The sequence below is a fragment of the Hyperoodon ampullatus genome (assembly GCF_949752795.1).
Source record: "Hyperoodon ampullatus genome assembly, chromosome: 11".
NCBI classification, from domain to species: domain Eukaryota; kingdom Metazoa; phylum Chordata; class Mammalia; order Artiodactyla; family Ziphiidae; genus Hyperoodon; species Hyperoodon ampullatus.
Window position 1 is genome coordinate 85,647,858 of NC_136924.1, and position 23,308 is coordinate 85,671,165.

The 23,308-nt window shown below is 39.6% G+C and overlaps 1 protein-coding gene across 1 annotated transcript; it reads left to right on the forward strand.

Moving 5' to 3' along the window:
• The first annotated feature begins 350 nt into the window (after positions 1-350).
• Positions 351-22,643, forward strand: LDHB (lactate dehydrogenase B). Its single transcript, XM_079714476.1, has 8 exons — positions 351-433; positions 6,238-6,372; positions 12,968-13,085; positions 14,524-14,697; positions 16,611-16,784; positions 18,759-18,876; positions 20,822-20,945; positions 22,276-22,643. Exons 2-8 carry the CDS (start codon positions 6,244-6,246, stop codon positions 22,441-22,443), a joined length of 1,005 nt encoding a protein of 334 aa, XP_079570602.1. The 5' UTR covers positions 351-433; positions 6,238-6,243; the 3' UTR covers positions 22,444-22,643.
• Positions 22,644-23,308: the final 665 nt, after the last annotated feature.

Here is a 23,308-nt window from a genome sequence, read left to right on the forward strand (position 1 = left end):
CCTGGAATGCAAAACAGAAATTTACTTCTATTGGGACTAAACTTATCCAAACAAGAGCGTGGGAGTCCGAAAGGGTCAAAGGTGGTCACGGTTTAGAAATAACGCAGCCTCTGTGTGGAAAAGTCTGTAACTGCCGTGAGACTGGTTGAGAGCAAGGCCGCCTTAGCCGCCAGAAGGTGACCCCCTCAACTGGGACGAGGGAGGGCGTGGGCGTATTTGCGCCCTTGTCCTTGAAGGGCACTGAGCGAGCCGAGGGGAGGGGTGGGCGGGGCTCGGGTTTCCAATCACAATAGAGGAAGCTCAGAGGCGGCCGAGGGGCGGGCCCCGCCTCCTCCTCCCTCCTTGCGGATCCTACGCTGAAGGAGACGCACGCTGCTGACTTTGTCTTCTCCGTGCGACCGTTACCGCCGTCTCGAGAACTTTCTCTCCCCTGGTAGGTTTCTGCTCGGGACCCTGAATCCTGGCTCTCGAGCAGACCGGTGGGACGTGGAAGGGAATCCTTGTGTAGCAAGACTGGGGGAAGGACCAGGAAGGACATCTGCGCTCCCGGGCCTGTAGCCCTGAGCATCCGGACTCGGGTTGGGGCGGAGGCCGTGCCCTGGGCTGGGGAGCAGGGCGGGGCGGAGGGCTGCGACCGAGCCCCCAGGCTTTGTCCGCCACGCTTCTCGGGGCTCGCCGCCAGCCCGTGTTCCCCCGGGGGACAGACTTGTTCCATTTGCAGGTAATCCCGGGCCCTGCGTGTCCTTGATGGGTTCATGGCGGCCGCATCACCCTCGCTGCCTGCTGGCGGGAGCGCGGACACGTGCTTGAGGAGCTGGGGGAGGGAGAAGGGGCCAGGTGACCCGTGAGGCTGGCGGATCGTGAGCCTGGGGATTGGCGTCCATTACCACGGGAATGGAGAAATGCCCGGCTTTTCGGGGTTGAGGGTGAAGGACGATCTTGGCCCTGCCCTCCAGCCTCTCCCAGGCTGCGGCACACGCAGCCCTTCCCGGAGCGATGGGCCGGCTCGTTTCTGGCCTCTTTTCTTGGTGCTTCGGATGCTTTGTTTATTTGCCAGCTTTGGGTGTTGAGCGTGAGGAAGGCCTAGACTTTTCGCCCTAGAGACCTTGTCCGGGGAGATCCGTGTTTGCTGCCTCCCCTTGTGATCTGCGCTGCGGGCGACAAGAGGAAGAGGTGGCCCGTGGGTGGCCTGCACAGCCTCTGCAGCTGGGGCCTGCGGGGGTAGGAGGAGGGGAAGAGCCGGCACTTACTAGTGAAGGTATCGCACGGCAAAACTGGGCTCTTTAAAAAAGGTTAGTCTGGGGGCTTCCCTGGGCTTCCCTGGGCTTCCCTGGGCTTCCCTGGTGGCGCAGTGGTTGAGAGTCCGCCTGCCGATGCAGGGGACACGGGTTCGTGCCCCGGTCCAGGAGGATCCCACATGCCGCGGAGCAGCTGGGCCCGTGAGCCATGGCCGCCGAGCCTATTTTAAAAAATAAAGGTTAGTCTGCAAAGTGGAGCTTTGTTGCTGAACTTAAGGCCCGGGTTCATTTCTAATGATTTATATCCACAGAAGGGGCAGGAGAGTGGGGATGTAAAGGACCAAACATCGGAGATAATTTTTACCTTGTTTATCATTCTTTTCCCTTACAAGCCGCCACTCTGATCTTGAGGCAGGCCTGTGTATAACATAAAACATTTTCTTCTGATTTCTTACAACTCCTGTTAGAACCCCTGTTAAGGGAGGAAAAAAGAAAATGAAAGCGCTTTTTCTCTAGAAAGATCTGAGAGAAAATCTGCACTTCCTCAAGCTTCTACACTGTCATTTCTGAAATTCCCCAGATAGTTTAAAAGGTGTATCTGGACAACTAATCTGTATTTCTGTTTTGTTTGATTTTTGTTTTCCACTGCTTTACTGGATCCTCTGTGTACCTAGAGGATCTTAAGCAAACCAACTAGTGAAAATAACATAATAAAGAAAATCTGTGCGTATCTGTTCACCAAGAGAGGTGGCATCCTTCTGATTCTGCGCAATATGCAGGACATGTGTGAATTTCTTTGATAAGGTCATCTATTTGTGGAGACAGTTGTACACCATTGTATATTTCTTTTTTCTCTAGCATCCAGGAGAAAACTGCAAATAGGCTTTGTCAAGGCAAAATAATCTTTGAGTTTAGTCCCTCATGTTTGGGGGAAAATAGTTTTTTGGGGAAAAAATAGCTATAGAATGAAATAATTGTTAAACAGTTATCTCCAAATCAAGTACTTTATTCCAACTTGCAGCCTTACCAACTCTTACTTAACATATACAATTACTAAACTAGGTTTTGTTACTTAGTCCTTTGCAGATGAGAAACAAAAAACGAGACTGAAGCAGGGGTACAGTTTGAAACAGGGACATTGTCCTCTAAGTTAACAGTTTAGCATTAAAAGTAAAAGGCAAACACATACTAGACATTATAACGGGTTACCATTATAAACGATACTTAATTCCGAAGAAAGGGCTTTTTTATGATCTGTACCCTCTTTGTTTAAGAATACAGGTTGATACAATAAATTTTGCCTTTTGTTTTAGTTATCCAGAACACTCAGCTGATAATCTGATGGCACAGATAAAATTGGTGTTACTGTATAAATGTTTTCTAACAGTTTCCATTTTTTTAACTTTTTAATTTTTCTTTTTTGGCTTTTTCTTTAATGGCTGGAAAGAAACTCACTCAAAGGCTGATATTCTCCTAATGTGACCCCCTGAAAAAAGATTTAAGGAGTACCCACCTTCCAATAAGCTTCCAAGGTGCACTAAAAGGAATTCAGAGTGATATTTTCTGCAGATTTTGCATAAACATTATTCATCACTATTGTCACTGTATTTAAGCACACATAGTATGTCCAGTACACTGTGACAAATTTTAAGTGAGACTTCAATAGAAGAAGAAAATAGAACCAACTGGTCCCTATCTTCTAAGAGTGATAATAAAAATTGGTAGTAGAAATTATATTCATAACTGGCCATTCTTTTAGCCCAAGTTTAAATATGGGTTAATACTGGGCTCTAACTTAAATAGTTACAAATAAATACTTTATAGGGGGCATAGAAACAAATCTGCTAATCTAAATATAAATATTCATGTTGTTTAGCCAGTAAATGAATGGCCACAAGACAAAATTGTTACAACTTTGTTAAATACTATTAGAAAAGCAAGCACAGGCTGAAGAGATGAACCCAAATTCTAACGGGCTTCATGGAGGTTTTTGTCTTGTTTTTTGTTAATGGGTTAACATGTTTTTTGTTTTTTTTTTAAAACATCTTTATTGGAGTATAATTGCTTTACAACATTGTGTTAGTTTCTGCTTTATAACAAAGTGAATCAGCTATATGTATACATATATGCCCAAATCTCCTCTCTCTTGCATATCCCTCCCACCCTCCCTATCCCACCTTTTTAGGTCCTCACAAAGCACCGAGCTGATCTCCCTTTGATCTCCCTGTGCTATGCGGCTGCTTCCCACTAGCTATCTATTTTACATTTGGTAGTGTATACATGTCCATGCCACTCTCTCATTTCGTCCCAGCTTACCCTTCCCCCTCCCTGTGTCCTCAAGTCCATTCTCTACATCTATGTCTTTATTCCTGTCCTGCCCCTAGCTTCTTCAGAATCTTTTTTTTTTTTAGATTTCCATATATATATGTTAGCATACGGTATTTGTTTTTCTCTTTCTGACTTAACTTCACTCTGTATGACAGACTCTAGGTCCATCCATCTCACTACAAATAACTCAATTTTGTTTCTTTTTATGGCTGAGTAATATTCCATTGTATATATGTGCCACATCTTCTTTATCCATTCATCTGTCGATGGACACTTAGGTTGCTTCCATATCCTGGCTATTGTAAATAGAGCTTCAATGAACATTGTGGTACATGACTCTTTTTGAATTATGGTTTTCTCAGGGTATATGCCCAGTAGTGGGATTGCTGTGTTGTATGGTAGCTCTATTTTTAGTTTTTTAAGGAACCTCCATACTGTTCCCCATAGTGGCTGTATCAATTTACATTCCCACCAACAGTGTAAGAGGGTTCCCTTTTCTCCACACCGTCTCCAGCATTTATTGTTTCTAGATTTTTTGATGATGGCCATTCTGACTGGTGTGAGGTGATACCTCACTGTAGTTTTGATTTGCATTTCTCTAACGCTTAGTGATGTTGAGCATCCTTTCATGTGTTTGTTGGCCATCTGTATATCTTCTTTGAAGAAATGTCTATTTAGGTCTTCTGCCCATTTTTGGATTCGGTTGGGTTTTTTTTGGTTTTTGGTTTTTTTTTTTTTTTGATATTGACCTGCCTGTAAATTTTGGAGATTAATCCTTTGTCAGTTGCTTCATTTGCAAATATTTTCTCCCATTCTGAGGGTTGTCTTTTCGTCTTGTTTATGGTTACCTTTGCTGTACAAAAGCTTCTAAGTTTCATTAGGTCCCATTTGTTTATTTTTGTTTTTATTTCCATTTCTCTAAGAGGTGGGTCAAAAAGGATCTTGCTGTGATTTATGTCATAGAGTGTTCTAACTATGTTTTCCTCTAAGAGTTTGATAGTGTCTGGCCTTACATTTAGGTCTTTAATCCATTTTGAGTTTATTTTTGTGTATGTTGTTACAGAGTGTTCTTTTTTTTTTTTTTTTAGAGAAGATGTTGGGGGTAGGAGTTTATTAATTTATTTTTTTTTATTTTTGCTGTGTTGGGTCTTCGTTTCTGTGCGAGGGCTTTCTCTAGTTGTGGCAAGTGGGGGCCACTCTTCATCGCGGTGCACGGGCCTCTCACTATCGCAGCCTCTCTTGTTGCGGAGTACAGCCTCCAGACGCGCAGGCTCAGTAGTTGTGGCTCACGGGCCTAGTTGCTCTGCGGCATGTGGGATCCTCCCAGACCAGGGCTCGAACCCGTGTCCCCTGCATCAGCAGGCAGACTCCCAACCACTGCGCCACCAGGGAAGCCCAGTTACAGAGTGTTCTAATTTTATTCTTTTACATGTGGCTGTCCAGTTTTCCCAGCACCACTTATTGAAGAGGCTATCTTTTCTCCGTTGTATATTCTTGCCTCCTTTATCAAAAATAACGTGACCATATGTGTGTGGATTTATCTCTGGGCTTTCTATCCTGTTCCATTGATCTATATTTCTGTTTTTGTTCCAGTACCATACTGTCCTGATTACTGTAGCTTTGTAGTATAGTCTGAAGTCAGGGAGCCTGATTCCTCCAGCTCCGTTTTTCTTCCTTAAGATCGCTTTGGCTATTTGGGGTCTTTTGTGTTTCCATACAAATTGTGAATTTTTTGTTGCTAGTTCTGTGAAAAATGCCATTGGTAGTTTGATAGAGATTGCATTGAATCTGCAGATTGCTTTGGGTAGTATAGTCTTTTCACAATGTTGATTCTTCCAATCCAAGAACACGGTATATCTCTCCATCTGTTTGTATCATCTTTAATTTCTTTCATCAGTGTCTTATAGTTTTCTGCATACAGGTCTTTTGTCTCCCAAGGTAGGTTTATTCCTAGGTATTTTATTCTTTTTGTTGCAATGGTAAATGGGAGTGTTTCCTTAATTTCTCTTTCAGATTTTTCATCATCAGTGTATAGGTATGCAAGAAATTTCTGTGCATTAATTTTGTATCTTGCTACTTTCCCAAATTCATTGATGAGCTCTAGTAGTTTTCTGGTAGCATCTTTAGGATTCTCTTATGTATAGTATCATGTCATCTGCAAACAGTGACAGCTTTACTTCTTCTTTTCTGATTTGGATTCCTTTTATTTTGTTTTCTTCTCTGATTGCTGTGGATAAAACTTCCAAAACTATGTTGAATAATAGTGGTGAGAGTGGACAGCCTTGTCTTGTTCCTGATCTTAGAGGAAATGGTTTCAGTTTTTCACCATTGAGAACGATTTTGGCTGTGGGTTTGTCTTACATGGCCTTTATTATGTTGAGATAAGTTCTCTCTATGCCTACTCTGTGGAGGGTTTTTTATCATAAATGGGTGTTGAATTTTGTTGAAACCTTTTTCTTCATCTATTGAGATGATCATGTGGTTTTTCTCCTTCAATTTGTTAATATGGTTTATCACATTGTTTTTTTTTTTAATATATTTTGTGCTCTAGGATACCATTATGCTCCTTTTAACATATATTTTAGTTCAAACTTGGAACAGTAACATTACAGATTCCCACGCAGGTTTCTCTTGTGGACACATGTATAATATTTTGATTATTTTCTTTCAGGGCACAATGGCAACTCTTAAGGAAAAACTGATCGCACCAGTTGCAGAAGAAGAGGCAACGGTCCCAAACAATAAGGTCACTGTAGTGGGTGTTGGACAAGTTGGTATGGCATGTGCCATCAGCATTCTGGGAAAGGTATGTACTTTCAAGAACACCATACATACTAATGAGAACCTACTGTATAGCACAGGGAACTCTACTCAGTGCTCTGTGGTGACCTAAATGGGAAGGAAATCAAAAAAAGAGGGGTTATATGTGTACGTATAGCTGATTCACTTTGCTTTACAGCAGAAACTAACACAACATTGTAAAGCAACTATACTCCAATAAAAATTAATTAAAAAACAAAAACAAAAAAACACCATACGTGATAGGTAATTTCAGCATGTGTATACAGTCTCTTTAGGTATCTGAGAATTTGATTGTACCTTTAAAAGATTTTTTTTTCCTGAATAATTTGAAATAAGTTGTAGGCATCGTGATACTTCACCTTTAAAAACACATTAGTATGTATTTCCTGAGAGAATGACATTCTTCCTATCTGACACAATAGAGTTACTGTGCTCAGGAAATTTAATACTGATGAAATGCTATTATCTAATATATGGTACCCAGATTAAAAGTTCTCCATCTATCAAAATCCTGCCTTTTCTCCCCTAATCCAAGATCATATTTTTATATACTTGTCATGTCTCTTTCTTCTTCTTTAATCTGGAACTGAGCCATTCTTTGTCTGTCATGTAATTGATATGTTTGTAGAGTCCCCATCGGTTCTGTGGGATGCCCCTCAATTTATGTTGGTCTGATGTTTCCTTGTAATTGGGTTCAGGTTAGATTTGGGAGGTGGGGTGGTGGCACGTCCTTCACAATGCATCACAATTTTGTCTCATGACTAGTGGTGCCCAAGAGTCCTCTGGTTGAAGTGATAACTGTCAGATTTTTCCACTGCAAAGGTCCCTTAACCCTCTATAGTTAATAAGTAATCTGCACAGTCGCTTTTTGAGGTCATGGAAATATCCTATTATTTCCCTCAGACCCCCACCCAGTCATTTTATTTTGAAATAATTTCAAATTTATAGAAAAATTTGCAAGAATATAAAAAAAATAAAACTTCCATATTCACTTCACCCACGTTTATCAATTCTTAACATATTTGTGTGTGTGTGTGTAGGTGTGGGTGCACGCACGTGCACACACGTGTGTGGAGTTTTTTCTGAACCGTTAGAGAATAAATGCAAACGTGCCCTTCCTTTCCTTCTGTCTGTCGGAGTACATTTCCTCAAAATAGGACATTCTCACATAGTTCAGTTATCAACATCAGATTTAACACTGACAACGTGCTACTAGCACCCTCTAGTCCTCCAGATTATATTCTCCCCAGATACCTCCACAGACTTTTAGTTTGCTTCCTGTATTCTTACTTACCTCATTGAATTGATCCTTGTTCTGTCTGAAGGCTGTCTTAAATGTTTTTTAGGGGAACCCCTCCCCTCAGTGCTGCCTGGCCTTCAGTAGAGCACACTGTCCATTTGTATCGTATGTGAAGGCTGCTTGAATGACTCCTAGCCAAGCATATTTCTATTTACAAAATTTAAATTCTAAAGCAACAAATTCTGAATCTTCACTGAGGAAAAAGTCATCAAAGAAATCAACTAAAATATGTAGTGTACACCAATGAAAGTTTTATTCTTTTGCATTTTTTTCTTGCTAGTTTTCATTGGCTAGGTTCCCCTGATTTAGGAGAGCTGCTTCCCAAATTACAGGGAATTTAAATAATCACAATTTAGTGTTCATCCTTCATACCAGTCAAAATGAAAAGTATTCCAGCTTACCTTTCTTTTAAAATATGTACTATGTTTGAAGTGGTTTGACTAAAATGCTTCATTTTAAACAACAATCTCAAGAAATGGGAACTGTTCATATCTTATTTCCAGATGAGGTAGCTGAGGCTTCATTAGATTAAGTGGCCTGCCCATTGTCACACAGCTGGTAATGGTAGAGCTGTATTTTGAGCCCAGGACTCTGAACTCTTAACCATAGTGACTCTGCAGTTTCTTTTCATTCTATGCTAGTATTGGTGCAATTAAAGACGTGTATTTTTTTTTTAATTGAAGTATAGTTGATTTACAGTGTTGTGTTAGTTTCAAGTGTACAGCAAAGTGATTCAGTTATATCTTTTTCAGATTCTTTTCCATTATAGGTTATTACAAAACATTGAGTATAGTTCCCTGGATAATACAGTAGGTCCTTGTTTACCTATTTTATATATAGTAGTGTGTATATGTTAATCCCAAGCTCCTACTTTATCTCTCCCATCCCCCCAGACATGAATGTATTACTAAAACACTAGCTAAAGATTTTTCATTCCTCCTGCTAATCTCAAAATTTGGATTTTCAGGAAACTATATCTGAGCTGTCATGATTCTATAAGGAGTACCTCGGTGATTGTTTTAAATGTAAATTTAAAATCCTCTTGGGTAAATAATTTAGTTGAGACTCTTCTCTCTGCAGTTATATAATACTTTGGCCCAATTCTAGCGCTCGAGAGAACAGACTGGGCCCCTAACACAGTAGGAATCTTCCAGTTGAGCTGCTGTGAAGGAAGGACTGCCTGTCGAAATACCATTTTATTACTCAGAAGTGTTTAAATCTTCTTTTAATGGGGAAGAATTAGAGTCAAAGTTGTTATTACTCTTTGGTAAGGATTATAAACCCCACTGGTTCAATAAGAAAGGGAGCTAACGGTGCTATTTTGTCATATGTCTGCATGTTACCTTATTCCTCTAGAAAAGTTCTAGGGGGTATTGTCATCTCTATATTACTTTGGAAAAGGACAAACTCAGAAAGATTAAGCCCCTTGATTAAGATCTCAGAGATCCTAAGTGCCAGATCCAGTCTCTGAGTCCATCACCAGTGTGCTTTGCAGAGGACACACACTGCTTTGGCCCAGAAAGTGAACAAAGCTGGGGCACCGGAGACAGAGGCTGAGAAGGCCCACGCCTTAACTGGGCCCGTGGAGGCAGCTGAGGCTCCCGAGTACAACGTCCACCATTACAAAGACACCGGTGTTTTCTGCTTCTCTTGCCCACTCTCCCCAGCCTCATTGCCAACATGGAAACCATAGTGAGCTTTTATAAAAATAGCTTCCCTACTTAGAACTTCCTGATAGTGTAACCGTGCATGTCAACTACATGCATGCATAATATGCGATGAGGCGTCAAGGATCTTTCCCTGCCTGTCTCTCAGAGCAAGGCGGGGTGCACACCTCCAGGGGACAGCATTCAGAGGGTCAGGAGCGCCTTTCCGGTGCAGTGTGGAGGTGCTGTCTCTGACTTCATCTCTTACCTTCTGCCCTCTTTCTTCGAAACACCAAGCTCATGGCTGCGTAAACCCTTTTAGTACTTGATTTCCCTTCCCCGGAATGACTGCTCTAGACCATCAGAGTTCACTCCGTCCCATCACTCACATCACGCTTTTTTGTGCAGGCCTTCCCTGACTGTCCAATACCAAGTAAGCATCCTTCCCTTCCCTTTGACTTCACCCTGCCTTGCCCTGTTTATAGCACTTCCATTATCAGAGTCCTCTTAAACTGTTTGCTTCACTCCTGTTCCCTTCCTGGTACATTCCATGAGGGCAGGAACTTTGCCAGATTTGTTCATTACTCTATTCCTCATTAGTAGAATAATGCCTGGCACATTCAGTAGTGAATATGTATTAAATAAATGGATATTCCCGCTATTACGAAGAAACTGCACTTACATCTGGTCAGATTTTGATCATAGCTTTTCCTTTTTCATGGCTTCTCCTACCACCCCTACCAATCACAAGCTCTGTGTTTTGGCTGCCAAGATCCCATCGTGTTGTCAAGGTCATACAGAGGTTCCCTGCAGTTATTCCACCCTTAGCCTCTGTGCAGCTGTTTTTGGTTTGAGTGTCTGTTCTTGATTCAGTCAACTGTAGCCACATTCTTGTGGTACAAACCCAGCATAAGGAGTCTCTTAGAAGGAGCAATGTAATTACATACTGCAAAGTAGTTTTTGCAGTGCAAGACTTGGCCTAAAAGTGAGACTTAATTAGAATTTGGTGTCTGTACAAGAATAGACAGGTTAATGTAACAGACTCAAAGCCCAGAAACAGGACCAAAGAGTATTTAATGAAAAGTGGCATTCCAGAAGAGAAGAAAAACAAATTATTGAATAAATGGTGCTTGTCCATTTAGCTAATTATTTGGAAAAAGTTATACCTTTTCCTCCCACAAAATGTCATGCAAACTAAACATTTGAATATAAAAATGCAGCCATCAAATATTAAGCCACTGACAGCAGTAATTTACTAGGTAAGAGGGCCAAGAGGTAGATTATGGCTGTGTCTTGTCCACATGGAACTTTAGATTAAGAGACAATTTTTGTAGTATGTTAAACAAGGTTTCAGCAGCAACGTTCTTGGCTTCTAATTGATCTTGTTCCTTAATAAGCTACTGCTTTTGCGATGAATCTAACCCTTGATGTATCAAACATTTTAAAATATATTTACAGCGTATGTGAAATATACATATGGCTAATATACACTATGTGAATGCAGAAGGAGATTTCTTTAAGCCAAAGTGTCAGTACTTAGTCACACGTCTTCTATATGCCTGCCTCCCACTGGGAGGATATTTAGTCCCACAGATGCAGCTAAATTCAGAGCTGCAATTATTTTCTCAAAGTGTTAGATCTCTTCCTTCCTTGCCAGCTGACTATGCACTTTGCAGAGAATTCTCTACCCACTGAAACAAAACACAGGATCCGAGATCCTGTGACATCCTTTTCCACTTAAGCCCAAAATTGTTGTGCCCCGTTGACTTTCACAGCACCCATGTGATGTTCCCAAAATAAGAGTGACGTTCCTGGTGCTCAGGACCTTGACGGAACGATTATTACGTTCTCTTGTATGGTTTTAGGGCTTCAGAAACACAAATGAGGGTTTTGTGTGGTCTTGTCAGAGGCTGCAGAGGAACGAAACCTTTTTTTTTTTTTTTTTTTTTTTTTTGCGGTACGCGGGCCTCTCACCGATGTGGCCTCTCCCGTCGCGGAGCACAGGCTCCGGACGCGCAGGCTCAGCAGCCATGGCTCACGGGCCCAGCCGCCCCGCGGCACGTGGGATCTTCCCGGACCAGGGCATGAACCCGCGTCCCCTGCATCGGCAGGCGGACTCCCAACCACTGCGCCACCAGGGAAGCCCGGAAACCATTTTTAAAGTGTTGAAACATGAGTTTAAGTGAAAATGGGTGAACATTAATGCCAGTATTTGACATACATGGAAATGAGAAAATATTTACCAAGTAACCCCCAGCCCATAAAGGGTCATTTCAGAAGCTTGCAAGTGAATCAATTGCTTGGAACTAAGAACACATTCAGTTACAGGGAGGCTTGAGTCTCAGGGAAACCCTCACAAGCAGGCCTATTGCAGCTCACTGCTTGAGGCCAGCTGCCACTGGACTTCTAGAAACGGGACAGTGTTCATTCCTTGGCTCCTACGGTGAGCGGGACCTGCTTTGTTGGCAGCTTCGCTGGGTCAGGTTTTCTTATTGGCTGCCTCACCCCTCTTTGCTTCTCCCTCTGCTGCTGAATGCCTTACTGACCCCTCCAGTTCCACCCTGGCTTATTCTATCGTAGCCTTCAAAGTGCTTCCTGAACCCCAGTTACTTAATGCTTTTTTCCCATCAACACCCTTTACCCTTTACCTAGCTCATCTCACTATCCTTCAAAGAGGTATTTGCGTTGTTAAGTGTGCTATATCATATTAGGCTAATTATTTTGCTAGCAGCCTGGTTTTTTGCTAAAACCAGTAAAGGCCAGGATTCGGGTGATGTTTCAATGGGAAGGATAACTACTTTTTAAAGAGTTTGTAAATTATGAGTTTTCACAAGACAACCAACTTTAAAAGCTGAAAAGTTATTTAGGTGCGATTAGATTGACACCCTTCCCCCTTCATTTTTCTGAGAAGAAAAGGTTGACTTGCTGAAGAATGGACATGATTATTGATTTACGGTTTTTCTTGGGATGGGTGGCACAGGTGACGGTTGGAATAGAAAACAAGAGAACTCTGAGACTGGGCAAGTTTGGTTGATCATGCATAGAGAATTCATTAACCCTGGAGCCCTGTGTCCATGACTCCTTCTTTTCCCCACCAGGATATTCGAGTTGGTCAGAGCCAACCTGAGGATTCCTAGCTTCAACCAGGGCTTCAAAGCCAGCTCTAAAGTGAACTCAACCTCTTGATGGTTTTAAACTAAATCTGCCTTCTCAAAAACCCCTCCAAACTGGGGGGGGGGGCGGGGGGTGACCTTCGGGGTGGACACACTGCCCAAGGTTGTTTCTAGGTCTTTGTCTCTTTTTCACCACCATCCCCCATGAATATGAAAACTTGTGCACCCTGAGGCCACTTTTGAGCCACATTGGTTTCATGTCTGCAGATTCTTAAAGCAATTTGTATCATGCTCATTGAATGCCAGTTGGGTACCAGAAGGTGAAATTCTGAAAAATTGGTATCTTAAATATTAATAGTTTGTTATTTAAGACATTTTATCATGAAATTGTTTAAAGAGCACACCTAACTCCATGGTAGAATTCTTCTCTAGGTTTTTAGACATTGGTTACTTTGCCATTTCAACAGTCTCTGGCTTGTACTGGCAGCTGAGGTATCCTAGAGTGGCTTCGAGTCCTAACAGCTGTTTTTGTGTTTGTAGTCTCTGACTGATGAGCTTGCTCTTGTGGATGTTTTGGAAGATAAACTCAAAGGAGAAATGATGGACCTGCAGCATGGGAGCTTATTCCTTCAGACACCAAAAATTGTGGCAGACAAAGGTAGTCTCATTTCATGCCCAAAGTGATCATATAACAAATTGATATCCTCACTCCTTTATAGAAGATCGGTTTTCCCATCCTGGTGAATCTAGTGTTGGTAGTTTCTCCTTTCCTTCTGGGTCCAACTCATCCTCAAAAACAAACATAATTGTTACCTCTGTAGTCCCTCTCCCACTGCCTTCCACACATTTAGTACATAACATTTTAGGAAATTGAATCCTAATGCTTGTTTACACATACCTGAGAACGGGGATGTTTTAGATCTGAAAAAAATATTGCACAAGGTAATTTGAGTGCCTTGAAGAAACTAACTAAATTCATATTCTAGCCATCTTTGTTCTGGATTAATGGATTTATGCTGTGACACTGTCACCACAGCACGGCTGTGCCTACAGATGTAGAAATGTGGGCCCAAAATAATTCCTAACAATACTACTAATAATAGCTGTTATTCATTGAATTATTAGCATTCTGGGTATGCTAATGTGAAACTTTGCATATCTCATCTTCACAGCAACCCTATGAGAGATGGATACTATAACCTCCATTTTATGGAAGAGGAAGCTGTTACAGTATTAGTAACTGAAAAGTCACATAGGGACATGGTTTAATTATATGAATCTCCATAGCTATTGAGTCTAATGACCACATCAAATCAAAATGTTTATGATTTGGGAAAGGGTGCTCTTCCTTGAGGAAAAAATAAAATATTTTCTAGAGAAACTCACTGCTAAAAATGAATGAGCTTCTTTAAAATATTGAGTGTTAGAAATTAAATTCTAGCCAAGAACACTGGAGTGCCTTCCTTCCCCCCTCATAGATTGAATTGACATTACAAGTCTGCAGTTACCTTTAAATTGCTTTTTTGTTGGAGGGCTGCCTGTTGAACTTTGGACTCACTGTGTTTATGCTTTGTATTATTACTGACAATACAGTCTTCTCTAAAGCCAATAGCATTTTGCATTTGTTAGCCGGAAACATAATTTAGGGTCATGTTTACTTCCTGAGTCCATTTTCTGAGTCAGTGTTATGGTTGGAATGTTTCCACATCACTCAAGGAGGAAGAAGCCACAGAACATTGGTGTTGCAACTCAACACCTTATACAGAAAATGTAATTCTCACGTACGTCTGGGAGCTTATGTATAGATTCCTAGAGCATATTTTTTGTTCTTTGTTTTTTTGCGGTACGCGGGCCTCTCACTCTTGTGGCCTCTCCCGTTGCGGAGCACAGGCTCTGGACGCGCAGGCTCAGCGTCCATGGCTCACGGGCCCAGCCACTCGGTGGCATGTGGGATCTTCCCGGACCAGGGCATAAACCCGTGTCCCTGCATCGGCAGGCGGACTCTCAACCACTGCGCCACCAGGGAAGCCCCATATTATGCAACATCTTTTGATGAAGAGTTGTATGTAAAGTACTTTTTTCCCCTCTCCTTCAAGATTACTCTGTGACCGCCAATTCCAAGATCGTGGTGGTAACTGCAGGAGTTCGCCAGCAAGAGGGAGAAAGTCGTCTGAATCTGGTGCAGAGGAATGTTAATGTCTTCAAGTTCATCATTCCTCAGATCGTCAAGTACAGTCCTGACTGCATCATAATTGTGGTTTCTAACCCAGGTATTACTATAATGCCTTAAGGTTCAGTTTTGTTAAATTCAATATTTTGGATTTTTTTTTTTTTAACTTAAAAAAGTCTGTTCTGGTGTCTGCTGGCAGGAGCAATTCATGTGTCTTCCTTTTTTGGCCACAAAAGAGTGGTGTTTGCAAAACCAATGACACTGTCCCAGGCCACATGCTTAAGAATGTGAGAAGAGTTTTATATAAAGCAATTTCATCTTCTGTTTTATCTGGCTTTGTTGTAAAGTCTAAAAGCTTTTAAACTTTTCTATCAAAATTATCCTGGGATGCATAATGAAGCATTTGAATGTGACTCCAATTTGGATGAAATATTTTAGCATATTTGACCTTCTGTTTTCCAGAAAATGGTTTCTAGTCTTCTTATTTATTTCTAAAATTCTTGAAAATTGAGTTGATTGAATTTGAAGAGTTTAAGAAAGCCATTAATTAGTCTAGGTTTAAAGATAGAAATAGACTGTATTGATGGACAAATACATGCTTAACATCAAATGTTGTAACTTGAAAACTTCTGGTTAGAAAGAATTGCACTTTTTCAACCCAAACAGTCAAACTTCACTCTCTATTTCACACTTCTTTCGCCTATAATTTGCCATCAAGCTTACTATTTACTGGTGAGCACAGTAGATACAGTGATAAAATGGTAAAGCTAATTATCTCTGACACTTCACATTGAGAAAGATTGTGAATAAGAGCCAAGAAAATCCTTATAATTTATGGGGGTTTTGTTGTTGTTTGTTTGTTTGCTTGCTTGTTTTAGCCGCACTGTGTGGCTTGTGGGATCTTAGTCCCAGACCAGGGATTGAACCCCGGCCCTCAGCAATGAAAGTACAGAGTCCTAACCATTGGACCACCAGGGAATTCCCTAATTTATGGGATATTGAGAGTTGGGAGCCAGCAAGGCCAGATATTATTTTAGTATTATTCTCTGTAATCCTGGATTAAGAGTTTCCTAAATAGTTCAACCTTGCATCTAAAACTTCTCATAAATAGAGGGTGGCAGATAGATGTAGAACATGAATGACAAACAGGAGGCACATATGAAGTTGTGCCACATCCTGTGCTTAAGGCAGACAGTATTAACTGGTTATACAGCTTTTCCAGGTATAGCTTCAAAGTCTTAACCCTCCAGGGAGTCACTCCTACTGAGTCAAAGTTGCCAAGGAAAAGTTTATAATATCCAGGCCAAAATGACCTTAAAATATCTCCGCCGGTGTCTATATATGAGAGTGGAGGTGGAGACTTGCCTTCCTCGTGTGCACGTTTTCCTGCTTTTTACAGCTTAGCCTGTAAGTGCTGTGATCTTCTCTAGCCCAGCAGGTTTTAGCTTTGCAGTCTCTGTGCCACACAAGAATAAAGGCTGTGTCATAGAATTCCTTTCATTAAATAGTAGAAAATGTTAATACCCTGTATTATCACAGTTGTTTACTGACTAGTATCTTGTTCCCAGGGAAATTTATAGCAGCATGCCTTGGTAGTTTAGTAACTGATAGCTTTTGGTTTCTGATGACAGTTGTTATAATCATGGAATGTTAGCATTGGAAGAAACTTAAGTGACGAACTAACTCAACTCCTTTTCTCTTTCTTTCCATATATAGTAAATTAATCTGCAAGACTCTTATTATTCTTGTTTCAAGTAATAATGTAAATAAAACCCACAATATTGCATTTCCCATGTTTTACAATCTCTCTTACTATAAAACTTAAGTTTTTTTCCTGTCTTTCTAACTCCCATTATCTCTCATTATGAAAAGTCAAGTATATATATCTTTCTGGCCACATCTTATTTGGAGGATGAGGCAGTGTGAGAGGAGTAAACCAGGGAACCCATTAATTGACATAGCAGTTGAAATCAGTTTTGATGTACTTACATAGATTATTTTTTAAACTTTTAGTGGACATTCTCACATATGTTACCTGGAAACTAAGTGGATTACCCAAGCACCGTGTGATTGGAAGTGGATGTAATCTGGATTCTGCTAGATTTCGCTATCTTATGGCTGAAAAACTTGGCATTCATCCCAGCAGCTGCCACGGATGGATTTTGGGAGAACATGGCGACTCAAGTGGTAAAAAAAAAAAAGAAAGAAAAAAAGGACAATATTTACTGCGTACTTATGTGGTGTTCTTGCCATTCTGACTGACTTGTTTGTTTTTACATTATATTTTCTATATTTTCACATACTTCACATTACTAATAAGTAATTGTGGGAGGTTACTTTGATACTGGCTAGGTAAATATCTGATTCCTCATCAACTTTTTGCCTGCTAAGTTTAGTATCCACTTATGATTCTTGCCTAAATAAATTATGATGGTTGTCAAACATGATATTCTAATTCCATCATTTCGTCTTAAACATTGAATTTTATACATTGAATAGGCTTATGGTGTAAAACTGTCATAATCCAAAACATAATGATAATCTTTGTTTTACTAAATTCACTTTTGCCCAATATGCAAGGGGCTATTTTCTCCCTAAAAGGTTAAGGTGTAAATTTTCTTTTGAATTTAGTGAGAGTTAGTGATTTTGATAGAGTTTACTTTGGTACTGTAAGAATTTCGTCTTGAAATTATTGCATTGGTGCTTTCTTATATGATGGTGCTGACTTTTTTTTTTCTGACACATTGTACCACTTCATTCAAGAGTTTCTCATGTCCAAGGATCTTCCTGAATTTATATGCTATATAAATTAGTACAATGTCTGGTGTACAGTAAAAACTCAGTGCTAGTTATCACAATTGCTAGAAACACAGATCTGGAAGTGACCTTACATGTTGAAGATCCTTTAGCTGGCTAGTGGCATAACTGCAGCTAGAATCATGTCTTCTGATTCCTATCCAATGTTTTATTTACTCATTACTGTGTCATTTTTTCCAAAACATCTTCCCCCCCATTTCCATATTGATCTATACTGTGTACATAAAATGAAAGAGAATTAAACTATGCTCACTTAGGCATGATTATGTAGATTTCATAGTCTTCAGCAAAAACCAGGAAAATGCTGTAGTTTTCTCAACGGTTACCCTGAATTAGCAAAAGTTGTGGACTGAAACATGGTCTTGTTTGGCCGTGGGCAGCTTTGCCCTTCACAGTTGGTTCTAGCCTTTACCCCAGGGCTCTGCTCTTATTTTCTGAATCTAAGTGTTTTCCTTCAAAGGTCCCTAAGGAACACATACTTATTTTTCAAGGTCCGGTTCAAACGCATATTTTTTGTAGTGCTTTCTGACATTCGATTTTCCCCTACATTAAGTAGACCCTTATTTATGTTTTATTACACTTTCTTCATCCCTCCGTAAGAACATATCCCATTGCTTTAGTGTCCTTTACTAACTGTTTCTCCTAGTAAATTCTCAACTTGTCCGTGGTACAGAGCATGTTTTAATCCATCTTTATATGCGTTTTGGCTGGGCAAGAGGTGTTCAGAATAGGTAACGGGGTGTTTTGGTGCATCAAAGCCTCCAAAAGATATAGTCAATGATAACACCTTTGTCTGCTATGCCTTTGGGGGCATTCTTGGAAGGAAATATTTGATGCAGTTAAGACCAGAGCAATTCATTGTGGTTACATGGAGTTTCTTTCCAGAAATGGACTGAACTTAGAGCATGATAAGAGAAAATTAGATGATACTTGGGTTTTTTCCAAGAATTCTTTTGTTTTTTAGTTCACTCTAGGAATAAAGGGGGCTTATATTTGAAAAATAAGCAGGCAAAAAGTTAAGGATTCCTCAAACCCAAAGTTTAGAATAGTCCCAAACTAGAATCCCTTAGGATTTCACAAACCTAAGGAAAGGCAAGAATTTCATAATGTCTGTAAGCTTTACCCAGCAATTCTGTTTGCGCCAAAATGGTTGAAAGTTAAAAGTTCAGATTTGAAGGCAAATGTCAGCCTTTATGGGGAAGTATATTTGGAGTCAGTTGTCATTAGAGCAGTAAGTGGGTAACTTGCAGCAGGGGTGAAATCTGAACTAAGAGAAGAAAAGATTTTTTAAAAATAAGGTCAGAGATAGATAAAATGTTTGTGTATTTATCTTTTCCCCCACAGTGGCTGTGTGGAGTGGGGTGAATGTGGCAGGTGTTTCTCTCCAGGAACTGAATCCAGAAATGGGAACGGACAATGATAGTGAAAATTGGAAGGAAGTGCACAAGATGGTGGTTGAAAGGTACATAGGAAGGAGCTTGATTTAAGACAATTAGTATCATGTTAGACAAAACTGTGAACACTTCCCATGGCTGCCTGTTCAGATAAACTTAAAAGTTTTTTCTTTTGTTTTTGCTTTTTTTTCCGTTTTTTCTTTTTTTAAATTACTCTTTGTTTTGGGGGGGTTGTTTTTTTCTTTTTATTATTTTTTCTTTCTATTTTTTGTTATATTTTTCTTGCTATTTTTTCTTATCTTTTAGATAAACTCAATATATAATAGTAAATATGCGGCTATTATCTTGTGAAACATGCAAGACTAACTTATACTGGTCAAATTTGCTATGCTGGTCCCCCTAGGGAAAGCAAATATTTTTCTAGAGAAATTCTGTTGCAGGAGTAACAGGAGTGGGATATGGAATTAACAAGTGAGAAAGGCTTTCAAAATACCTACTTATGTGTTGACACATACGGTTGGCTTATTTAGAAAAGTAAACCTAGACACTATTAGTGTCATAATTGCATTAAATAATACTTACTGATTGATTGCTGAAAATGTTTAAGCTGTGCTGTATTTATCTTTCCACACCCAACCAAGGATGTCCTCCTCTCCCTCTTTGAAACTGCCTTTTGTTACCGTCTTCTGTTTCTATGACCTTCATGTTTATCCTAAAATAAGGTGTCATTTTGGACCAGAGTAAAGAATGTGGGCTGAGATTGAAATTATAGCACTGACACTAACTAACTGTATAGTCTTGGGAAGCCATTTAACCCTTAAGCTGAATCTCAGTTTTCTCCTCTGTAAAGTCATAAGGTATTTAAGTTATTGTAAAAATCGAGTTAAATCACACATACTTATCATTGATAAGCATTCAAGAAACGTTAGCTTCTATTTTCAGAGAATTGTTGTTACAAGACTAACTGATGTCTCAAATATGGAATCATTTTGTTTAGTTCAACTTTATTTTATTGTTGGCTGTGTTGGGTCTTCGTTGCTGTGCACAGGCTTTCTCTGGTTGCAGCAAGCGGGGGCTACTCTTCGTTGCGGTGTGCAGGCTTCTCACTGTGGTGGCTTCTCTTGTTGTGGAGCTTGGGCTCTAGGCTCGCGGGCTTCAGTAGCTGTGGCTTGTGGGCTGTAGAGCGCAGGCTCAGTAGTTGCGGCACACAAGCTTAGTTGCTTCGCGGCATATGGGATCTTCCCGGACCAGGGCTCGAACCCATGTCCCCTGCAGTGACAAGCGGATTCTTAACCACTGCACCACCAGGGAAGTCCAACCCTTTATTTTATAAACGAGAAAACTAGGGCTCACCCAGGTAATATAACTTGCCCAAGTTCTTTTAATTGGTGATAGATTGCATTAAAATCCCAATTTTTTAATACCCAGTTAACTCCTGCTACCTAATTCTCAAGTACAAGTAAGTGCCTTTGTGGGTTTCAAAGGGTATAATTTGTGCTCAGAAAGTTGCCGGGCAAGGTGTTGCCATTACTTTTCTCTTAAGTTAGTTGGTCATAGTATTTTAGGTGACAATGGTTCGTGGCCTCAAATGGACCTGAAAATCAAAGTATATTTTGTCCTTTGAATGTGAAGGTTCTTTTACTTTCATTGTTCCCTGATTTCATTAATATCTTTGGAAATATTGATGTTTATGAATAAGAAGATTGGTTGGAAAATGTACATTTTACCTCTGTGACTTTATAGTCATTTATACAATAAACTACTTAAATTTGTCAAAGCATTTACATAGCACCTACCATGTAGTTTTAAAATTTTAAACATTTTACATATATGTTAACTCATTTAACAAACTTATGAAGTAGATACCATTGTTATCCTTATTTTACAGAAGTGGACACTGAGACAGGTAGATTAAATAATTTACTCAAGATTACACAGTTAAAAGACAGCAGGAGTCAAACCCAAAGAGTCTGGTGTCAATTATCCCTTTTATGAATTTTTTTTTTCCCTTAGTGCCTATGAAGTCATCAAGCTAAAAGGATACACCAACTGGGCTATTGGATTAAGTGTGGCTGATCTTATTGAATCTATGTTGAAAAATCTATCCAGAATTCACCCAGTGTCAACAATGGTGAAGGTAAACTGTTATAAAATATTATGATTTCTAGTCGAGTATTCTATACGTAGATTCATTTTAAGAGGGATGAGATAATGTCTCAGTCCACAGTTATTTTTTCATCTCAACGTTTTATGGAAACCTTTCTCCTTTCCAACAGAAGTTTAGGACAATAAGAGCAAAAATTTGTAGAGACATTGAATGCATTTTTACATTTCTCCCTTGTATGATGTGGCAAATTAAATATTAACTCTGAATCTTATTTGGCATATTCTCAGATGATCATCTGAATAAGTTTAATAGTTTCATTTCAAGTTGGTATATTAAACTATAGATTGGCTTTGATGTATGTAGCATTTGATACCTTAACAAATTTAGTTTAATTCAAAAGCTGTGGAACAGTTAAGTAGAAATTGATTATTTTAAAATAAAACTAAAAATTGTATTAAAACATTGTCTAAGATAATGGACTCATTTTCTACAAGTCAACAGCAGGGGTGAAAATGTAAGGGGGGAACTGCAGTAGATTCAAGGAAACTAAGAAGTAAATATAGAAATGTTGGGGCGGTAGAACACAGTGTCAGATGTTTTGGGGGTTTTTGTTGTTTTGGGGTTTTTTTTATACTATGGCAAAAAAAATTAAAAGCAAGTATGGCAAAAATTGGATAATTGCTGAGTCTTAGAGTGCATATATATAGGAGTTTGTTTATTCCCTAAACTTTGGTGTATATACAGAAACTTTCGAAGTTAATTTAAAAAAATATTAAACTGACTTGATTAACATACTAAAGTAATTAAATTAATTATGTAGTTAAATTGACCCTCTGAGTAATTTACTTAATACAAACCGGTAAAGTGTTTTGGGAATTGTATGATTTTTTTCAGCAACTCTTGGGTGTTGCAAGAATCTTGCCTTTGAGTGGCATCCAACTACTTTCCTGGACCTTGTAGGTCGGCTACTACCTGAAATTCTCTCCTTAACTAAAGAATTTTAAGAAACTTAAAATTTCATGAAGAGAAGCCCAGTGAGAAGAACCACATTTGAATGTGATTTGAATTTGAAGACATAATCCAATTCTATTAAAGTGTATTGAAACAGAGAGGTATCAATAAGTTCAATAAAGTACATACAATTCTAGTTTTATCATAGTGTGTATTTGTATATTCTATGTATAAAATCTAATTAGAAACACAAGTATTAGGGATATATAGGCCTGTAAGTGATAAAAACTAAAGAATGAGTTTATGCTTATCAAATTTCCTGCAGTTCTTCCTGTTCAGACTCAGTACCTGTGATCATTCTTACCTGTGGTTTCATTTCCTCATCTCATTGCTTTTCTTGTTCTGGTAGGGGATGTATGGCATTGAGAATGAAGTCTTCTTGAGCCTTCCATGTATCCTGAATGCTCGGGGGTTAACCAGCGTTATCAGCCAGAAGCTGAAGGATGATGAGGTTGCACAACTCAAGAAAAGTGCAGACACCCTCTGGGACATCCAGAAGGACCTAAAGGACCTGTGACTTCTGGCTGCCAGGCTGTAGAAACTTAAAACTACAGTGTGATTAACCATGAGCCTTTAGTTTTCATCCCTGTACATGGAGCACAGTCTGCTCTTATCTTCCTAAGTATGTGAATCTGGGCTCTCAGAATCAAAGCCCAAGCTTGGTTTAATGCTTGCAAGATGAGTCCTTGAACAAATAAAATTAACTATCGTAGTGTGCTTCTGTCTCTGGAATTCCTTCTTTAATGGTTTCCGAAAGATTTCAGTCTGTTTTTCAAATAATTCTTCCCCCGCTACATCATAAATTTCCCTAAATTCTATCATCTACATTCCATCTTCTACTTCTTTCGCCAAACAGCACTACAATTCTTTGTCACAACCTGTACTATGATTTTGTTGTTGTCCTGAGGATATGGTTACCATTTTTTTTTGAGGACTTTATTTTTTTGGGAGCAGGTTTAGTTTCACAGCCAAATTGAGAGGAAGATACAGAGATTTCCCATAAACACTTGCTTCCATACATGCATAGTCTCCCGTTATTGACATCACTCACTGGAGTGGTATGTTTGTTACAGTCAATTAACCAACATTGACACATCATCCAAAGCCCGTCATTTACTTTATAGTTCACTCTTGGTGTGCATTCTGTGGGCTTGGACAAATGTTTTATGACATGTATCCATCGTTAAAATATCACGGTATTTTCACTGCCCTAAAAATCCTGAGGCTATCATTTTAAGGTTACCACTGAAGAAAGAACTAGAACCAATGGATGACATTTACAAGGAAGTCCATTTTATTTCTCTGAAAGGAAGAACCTCTAAAACAGCTTTCTAAAGTAGGGATTAACTTTGTTAGAGTTGGTTCTATTTGATAATGAAGAA

Excerpts from the sequence above, each read along its gene's own strand:
- LDHB (XM_079714476.1), top strand. The coding sequence starts at position 6,244 with ATGGCAACTCTTAAGGAAAAACTGATCGCACCAGTTGCAGAAGAAGAG. Across the intron at positions 13,086-14,523 it reads AAAAATTGTGGCAGACAAAG|ATTACTCTGTGACCGCCAAT; the intron begins GTAGTCTCATTT and ends CTCTCCTTCAAG. Across the intron at positions 14,698-16,610 it reads AATTGTGGTTTCTAACCCAG|TGGACATTCTCACATATGTT; the intron begins GTATTACTATAA and ends TTAAACTTTTAG.